We start from the raw sequence: 8005 nt of genomic DNA on the forward strand, positions 1-8005 counted from the left end.
GCATATTTGTCCTTTTCCCTTTAAAGAAATAATGTTAGGTATCCTTGAATTTTTTAGCATAATTGATGTAATGGTGATTTCATAAATCTAAATCATACTTTTCGGTTGTAACAGTTTTTTTTAAAACTTTTTGAACATAATGTTTAAATGAAAAAGTTAAAGTTTCTGTTAAAACTGTATTGAATGTAATCAACATTACAACAATTATTATAAAAAAATGCAAAAAAAAAAATCACTGTGATTACTTCTTTAGACTTTGATTTATACAAAGGGACCAAATTTCATTAAATTTTATTAACACATGGGCCATTATGTAATTTTTTAAAACAAATGTACTTCTTTGAAAATTTAGTTACACAGGGACTGTTATGTCAATTGAATAACATAAGGATCAGATTTCAATTAATTTATTAAGACATGAGTTGTTTTGTAAATTGGTTAACAGAGGGAGCATTTATGTAATTTTTAGCAAAAATTATATTACTTTCAATCATAAGGATCAGATTTTAATTAATTTAATTACTTTTTTATCTTTAAATAATTATCAAAAATTATATTACTTTGAATCATAAATACTTTTACAACCTTTTTTTAACACGATAAATTATTATTATTAAATTTTAGTTTACAAAATTTATGTTTCATCGTATAATCATTTTAACACCCTCCTCCCTCCCCCTATGTGCTATTTAGTGTACAAATTCTTTGACAAAAAAATGATTAAAATGGCCGGATCGGGAAACATATTTCACAAGATTTTTATGAAAAAAAGTCATTGGAAAATACATAAATAAATAAATAAATAATAAACTTACCAGCAGAATCCAAATTTGCAAGGCGGAGTACATGTAATATGCATACAGTTGGTAAGCCATCCAAATACTGGGGTGCATGATGCAAGGCCTGGCTTATGGGTCCCAAAACCTGTGACAAATGAGGGTATGTAAGTGTAAATATGGATGTGGGATCTGATGCAAGACTATGACCCTTTTCTTTGCATATAACAAGTACCTTTAAAGATGAACGTTCACCAGAAAGTAAAGCAAGATTTGCGAGACCCATCATAAATTCTGGAAGCTGCACAAAAAATCGTGTTTTAAGTACAATTCTTCACAAAGTTATTAGAGAGAGAGAGAGAGAGAGAGAGAGAGAGAGAATGTATAGGTAGTATTTGAACATCTCTTAAACAGAAATCATAAGCTTCATCTGCACAAAGGAATGTTAGTTATTGACTGAAACTCAATGATTCAATGGATTCTAATCAGAAAAATCCAATGTGTAACAGGAAAACTGGTTTCATACACAGTATGTTCTTATCCCAAGGGTAAAATAGGGTTTCTTTATTGCATCCTTTAAATCTTAACAAACCTGCAACTCTTTTAAGGGCACTCTTTCTCATATACCTCACTTGCATATTTCCAGTTGATCACCTTCCAGATGTTCTTTAAGTAATCGGGCCTGACATTTTTATACTGCAAATTGTACAAAAACACATATATAAGTTGAAATGTGTACAATTTGTATACCATACAAAAATGAAATTTGTTTAAATGCATGCTCCGAAACATCTATGCCAAGCAGAGGAACCAAACTTGGACCTTTTGTAACCAGTGGGTCCTACAACAGAGATTCATATTTCAATAATTTGAATTCTGAAGTTTAATAGGGATACTAATTTGTTTGAATAAAACTAGTGATAACTTACCTGGTTTGATGTGGTTTCAACCACAAGCCTCTTCAACTCTATGTCAACAGCAAGCCACTGCCAAAATATATCATAAGTTTAAAATAAAAAAAAAAGTTGAAAGAAAAAACCAAAATGACAAAATAAAGATTAAGGAACATACCGCCCATCCAGAACCTTGCACAGCAGCGCCTTTTGCGTTCTTTTTAGCAATCAATTTTTCCACAGAACTAAAGCTCTAGTTGATAGTCGAGCCCAAAGAACCATGTGGTGGCTCACCACCTCCTTCCTACAATAAGGTTTTAGGGTTTCAGTTTTGGTCAAATTATAGTGCTCGGAAGTCAGAATTATCATCTAAATCAGAAGAAGAAGTCAAGAAACTAACACTGGTGGGAGTGAGATTCTTCCAGAAAATTGAGTGATTTACATGACTCAGTACTGAATCATGTCTGCTGAAGCCATAATAGGCTGGTTTGCATAAAGGTAACTCAGTGAGTTATTCATGAACTCGTCGACAAACTCAGTGCCACCTCCGCTTCCGTATTGCTCGTCCTCAAACCTACAACCGGTGTCGACAGGTTGGTACATAAAAGCGATCATCTCGTTCAGAGACTGTAGCCGGTGGCTCAGCTCCGCCACCTGAGCTCTTAGAACAGAGTTCTCCGCCTCCACGCTTATGTAATGCTGGGTGGTGATACTGACGCTTGATATGATCTGGTTGTTCTCATTTCTGAGTTGATTCAGCTGACTCTTGAGATCATCCAGATGCTTTTGCTTCCTCTTTCTAGATCTCCTTGTAGATTCACGATTCGAAATCATTCTCTTCTTCCTCCTCTGATCCATCAATTGCTGAAGATCTTCATCAGACCCCGAGTTCTGAATTGGGTATGAACCACCTGATGATGTTGTCGTACCACTAGAGGAAGCCATTAGAATACCTTCAAGTTTGAAATTGCAGATTCGAAGAGAGAAAATGAAGATTTTAAACAGAACCCAGATGGTAATAGAGCTTCAAATTGATTATTATTATTACTATTTAGATTTATCTATCTATTAAATATATATATATATATATATATATATATATATATATATATATATATATATAAGATATAGATGTAAATTTGTACATAACGCTTCTAGCAAGTATTCAACCAAAAACACTGAAATCGACAAGATAGGAAATTGTAGTGTTTAACCTTCGCCATTGAACTTAATAGTGCTCTGAAATTTGACAACAGTTGAAGCATCTCCCTTGGTGATAGCATCATCGAGCTGCTCGATAGCTTTATTGTAGTTGGTTATGTAAGTCCGGTGGTGTTTCTGGTGATGGAGCTGCATAATCTCTCCGCTAATCGCCGACTCCAGTGCGCCATAATCGTAGGAAAGATCGGGAAGCGTGAACGTCTGCAATCCACACACATGTTGCCAAAACTTTGATATCGCACCTAGGGTTTTAGCAGTCGCGAGGGTTCGTAGAGCCATGTGTTCCAAAAACAGATGGAGAAGAAGGGAATAATCTTTGTACCTGATTTAGGGAATAAAAGAATATTTAGAGATTGAATGTAAGAGAAAGAAATCCAGGGCATATACATGAAGAAGAAGAGAACAATCTTCAAACCTGATGCCTCCTCCGCTTTTGCTTTCCTTCTCTTGATGTTTCCGATTGTACCTTGAACCTCTGACTTTCGATCCCAAATCTGACTTGTAACCATCGATTTCTGATCTTCAACCTCTAATTCGAGTCATATAGTTTCGAATCTCAGAAAATTTACCTTGCTACCTCTTATTTTTGATGAAAGAGGAGACTCAAATCTGAGAGAAAAATGAGGAATCGATAATTAGGGCAAGAGGGAAAGAAGAAAAAAAGGAAGGCGGGGTTTTTAATGTTTTAGGATTTCATTTTTTCATTTTCCCCCCTGATTATTAAAGGATGGAATGCGTTCCCCTGATTATTAAAGGATAGAACGCGCGTTCAAATTAAATTTATAAAGCGACATCCTTAGACGACACGCATCTTATTATAGGTGCCCTCTGTGTTTTTTTTGTTTTTGGTTTTTGGACACTAATTTAAGGGCACGCAATAATGCGCGACCTAAATTCTTAAATTTTTTGAAGAGATTACACTTTTTTAATGTCACTCTCTTTTGCGTAACATAAATCAATGAGTGTCGTCGTTTGCACGTCGTAAAATGGTCTTTTTCTTGTAGTGAGTTATATTACCGATTTTATATGTAAGTTGAATATGTCCAACAGAACATTAAAAACATCTTCTTTGACACTTGAAAGTAGTATGATCAGCCAGAAATTACAAGTAACATGAAGTTGGAGAGAATCCCTCAACCCAATAGCTAGCTACAAAATTATGCTACTAAAAATTTTGTCTCGTTCTTTTCATCTGTTGCATCTAACTTGAAAAAAAAAAGGCTTTTTAAAGATTTAATCCATTTCTTTTCTAGTTTTGGCGAACATGGCTCCTTCTTGCAATCAAGATTGATTCGGTAAAGATCCTAAAATCATCAAAACCTTAATTTGGCTTTAAAACTTACTATTTCTATTTCTACTACTATCGTCTCCTTTTCTTTATATTTAAAGATGCACAAAAATCTTTCTTTGATTTCATCTTTACATCTCTTTTGTTCATTTTTTCCTTTCCTTTTTTGGCCCGTTACAGATTACTTTTGGCTTTTTCACAAATTGAGCTGTTCACTTACATCAGAATTTGATTTTGAATCATCGCTAGGAGAACGAATGAATGTTCCTTCTAAATCCTTAAGTATGTTCAAATTTCTGGTTTTCGTTTATTTTCTTGATCTGGATACTTTAGACTTACATATTTTTATGCAAATCTTGATGGACCAGTGTGAAAATTTAACTTTCTATAGCTAGGTTATATCTTGTAATAAAGTGTTTCTTACACCATTAAAGAACTTCCATGAGAGCTTAAACAACTCCAAGACATCAACAATTCAACATTGATGTCATATTAGATTACAAGCGAAGGATGATACCACTTCTAGATGTAAAACCAAATTCTGATATAATACCATTTGTTGGGGATTTATGAATGATTTGGGATTTCATTACCGAATTAATTTCAACAGTTTTTTTTTTACATTGCTTTGATGTCATTAATTAGACGTTCTAAATTACAATAAGACGATCCACCTTCCATGAAGCATTGTTTTGCAAGTTTCGCCATCTCCTCCGCCGACTTCCTAAACTCATCCTTCCTCTCCTCCATCAATTCCCTCACCATCTTCTCTACAATCACTCTATCACACGTATCCTTCATATCCAAACCCAACTTCCACACTTCCCCTACAAATCTACTATTCACCTGTTGATCCAAAAAGTAAGGCCAACAAATCATCGGCACACCTTCAACCACACTCTCGAGCGTCGCATTCCATCCACTGTGTGTCAAAAACCCACCCACACCACCGTGGGCCAACACCTTCTCTTGCGGAGCCCACTCAATAATGCATCCTCTCTCCTCCGTGCCTTTGGAAAGTTCCGGTGGGATTTCAGTGACATCACTCAGGACTGAATGTCGCCGTATGACCCACAAGAAACGGGAACCACTATTCACCAACCCGTACCAGAGCTCCATGTATTGCTCCTTTGTCATTACAGCAAGACTTCCAAAGCTAACATACAGCACGGATTTTGGTGGTTGTGAATCCAGCCATGGAATACAGCTCATGTCTTCTTTCCACAGACTGTTCGAAGATGGCGGTGACGAGGAGAAGGATTCTAGGTTGAGCTTCAGATGAGCGTGTAGTGGACCAATGGTGTATAAATTTGGACAGAAAGTGCGTATTTGGGAGACGATTGGACCCTCTAAATCATCAAAAGTGTTGAGTATAAGCCCATGAGCTCTTGGGTTCTCTGTACCTTCAGAGAGATAGGTTTGGACATTTGGATCTGACAGGTTGAAACGACAAAACATTGGAAGATCACGGCGTCTCAAGAATTCTTCCATGCCTGGTATGTTCTTTATGGGTGTATCCAAGTCGTCTCCTATTTGATTAATCAAAAAAGTAAAATAGATCAGCTACCAAAAATGGAGGAATTTACAGAAAAAATATACGCACCTGAGAATGGTAATTCACGGGATTGAATGAGGCTGGGAAGACAGAAGAAAACCCACAGGCAACAAACACTGATTGTACGAATATACATAATGGGTATTCCTATTTCATTAGCTACATCACAGGTATACCCCATAGTTCCATCTGCAATTATACAAGTTACTGGTCTGCGTGAATCTGAACTTAGTTTGCCTGAGGTCAGCAGATCTTTGAAGAGGATACTGCTTTTGGTTTTTAAAGATTCCAACACTTCGATAAAGCGATCAATGGAGCGAGGATGGTCTTCTGGAAGGCCATCAGGTATGGTTTCTAGGTGGAAACCTGGGTAGCTGCTAAAACGGGACTGTATATTTGAGTATTTGAGGAGTCTGGTGTGGATGTGATGAGTGAGAAGTAAGGTGATGTGGAGACCCGAAAGGCAAAGAAGCTCGGCTAGCTTGATGGTGGAGTTCACAGGGCCTTGTAATGGCAACGGGAATATCAACACATGAGGTGGGAGTACTGTTTCTTGATCCATCACAGAAATTGTTGCTTGCTTTTGTTGTTTATGAATCTGTAGAAGAAACATCGATAATTGATTTCATGTCATAACTCTATCTAAAAATACTAAATCACGTCATGTCCAAGTCCAGCTACAAGAATGAAATTAGAGTAAACCAACCAAAGAAAACTCTTAATCCCAATATTGCTACCAGGTAGCTTAAACCAAAACACAATGGAGGTGTCGTCAACAGCAAATTCATCCAAGTTAAACCCTAGTGACACAACAGGTAAATTACAGTAAGGACTAGCACGATTCAGCTACCTGATTAATTAGCATATACAGATCTCACCAGAAACAAAATTTCAACCGGATTGAAAGGAAGAACATGATTAATTCACACTTAAAAAGTAGAAATAACAAGTTCAATAATCATCCAGAAACTAAAAATCTTCATTGGGTGCAGATAAATACGAGGAATACAGTCGTAATTGCCACAGCAGAAATGAGGGGAGAGTTACCCTTGGATTCAATCAAAAACAGACTCTGCAAGGAATTGAATACATACTCGGGTCCTTTTCTGCGACCTCCTTTAATATGATCTTGGGTATTATTTAATTCTTAAACAATACTATTATTAAGGATCTAACCCGTATATATAAAATGATTATTTTAATAATAATAACCAAAATCGGTAATTTAACCCGTATAATGATTATTTTAATAATAATTATCAAGTTATAAATTTTTTTGAAAAAATTACCACAATTTTCTAATGCTTCATTCTGGAAACTGTTCCGGAATATTTTTCAAAAAATGGTTTGATCTTGAAATTTCGAAATTATTTTTTGGTTTCTTTACTATTCTTTTTGAAAGGGAGTTGATATTTCCACTTGTTTTTTTTATCCATCCACATAAAATCAAAGAATTTGACATTTTTGCCCTTATTTTAATTTATAAAAAATATAAAGACAGAAATGCATTATAGTTTATAGTTGTCGCCTCTTATCTATCATACTATCACTGTATCCCCGTTAATCGTCATCACCATTAATCGTCTTCGCTTCCCTATCTTAGCTGGAAACACCATCACCATCACCATCTACAAAACTCTATTCTGATTGAAGCTCACCATCACCACCATCTGTACAACCCTACCTCTCTTTCAACTGATCATCTTCTGCATCAAACCACCTTCCATGTTCTCTTCATCTCAGCCAGCACACCATCATTCACATCCAGCCTCCACCATCTTCTTAACCAGACTGTGTTGTCGACAACCTTCATCATACACAACAAGAGTCATCATAGTTCCACCTTCAGGGCATTACCATCATCATCTCCACCCCTGTTCCATGTCGACCCCCTGTTCTGATCATCACCATCATCTTTTTTTAGAAGCCCTCATCAATAGGATCCCTTGTTTAGTCCATTTACGTTATTCTAATTTGTTGAATCAATTTTATAATCAGGGAAACAAACATATATCCTAAACGAACAGGAAAAGGCTAGGTATTTTAAACATTTTATGAATTTTGTTTTATTTGTTTTGTACTTTTACCGACTCGATGCCCTTGTAACAGAAAGAATTTGAAGAAGCAAAAAAAGAGTTACATGACAACTAGAAAATGGTAAATCTCTTGAACACATAAGGAAGAAAACTCTCTGAAAGATTTAACCAAAACACTTGTTTGCATTACAGTTGCTCTTTAAAGGAAGAGGATTACAAGTTGAAACCTATATCTC

The 8005-nt window shown here is 35.8% G+C and overlaps 2 protein-coding genes and 1 pseudogene across 5 annotated transcripts; all 3 read right to left on the reverse strand.

Annotated features, from left to right (window-relative positions):
- Positions 1 to 826: 826 nt before the first annotated feature.
- On the reverse strand, positions 827 to 3169 carry LOC111905780 (superoxide dismutase [Mn], mitochondrial-like; annotated as a pseudogene).
- Positions 2117 to 2710, reverse strand: LOC111905727 (bZIP transcription factor 11). The gene has a single exon (XM_023901453.3). The coding sequence runs from the start codon at positions 2612 to 2614 to the stop codon at positions 2117 to 2119; it is 498 nt and encodes a 165-aa protein (XP_023757221.2). The 5' UTR covers positions 2615 to 2710.
- Positions 3170 to 4645: 1476 nt separating the features above from the next.
- On the reverse strand, positions 4646 to 6890 carry LOC111905726 (7-deoxyloganetic acid glucosyl transferase). Of its 4 annotated transcripts, XM_042899568.2 has the most exons (4): positions 6612 to 6806; positions 6440 to 6533; positions 5782 to 6331; positions 4646 to 5707 (listed from the first exon to the last, which is right to left on the reverse strand). In XM_042899568.2, the coding sequence occupies exons 3-4, from the start codon at positions 6293 to 6295 to the stop codon at positions 4797 to 4799; spliced, it is 1425 nt and encodes a 474-aa protein (XP_042755502.1). In that variant the 5' UTR covers positions 6296 to 6331; positions 6440 to 6533; positions 6612 to 6806; the 3' UTR covers positions 4646 to 4796. The 4 variants fall into 4 exon arrangements, with proteins under 4 accessions (XP_042755502.1, XP_023757218.1, XP_042755501.1 ...); XM_023901450.3 differs by lacking the exon at positions 6440 to 6533 and having other exon boundaries at positions 6781 to 6890; XM_042899567.2 differs by having other exon boundaries at positions 5782 to 6533.
- Between the last annotated feature and the right edge of the window lie 1115 nt (positions 6891 to 8005).

The sequence above is a fragment of the Lactuca sativa genome, chromosome 2 (genome assembly GCF_002870075.4).
Source record: "Lactuca sativa cultivar Salinas chromosome 2, Lsat_Salinas_v11, whole genome shotgun sequence".
In the NCBI taxonomy this organism is placed as follows: domain Eukaryota; kingdom Viridiplantae; phylum Streptophyta; class Magnoliopsida; order Asterales; family Asteraceae; genus Lactuca; species Lactuca sativa.

What these genes read in the sequence shown, in the direction of transcription:
- LOC111905727 (XM_023901453.3), bottom strand. Translation starts at nt 2,614, where the DNA reads ATGGCTTCCTCTAGTGGTACGACAACATCATCAGGTGGTTCATACCCA.
- LOC111905726 (XM_042899567.2), bottom strand. Translation starts at nt 6,346, where the DNA reads ATGTTTCTTCTACAGATTCATAAACAACAAAAGCAAGCAACAATTTCT. An exon ending in CCGTGAATTACCATTCTCAG is followed by an intron (nt 5,708 to 5,781) that starts GTGCGTATATTT and finishes TTAATCAAATAG; the next exon opens with GAGACGACTTGGATACACCC.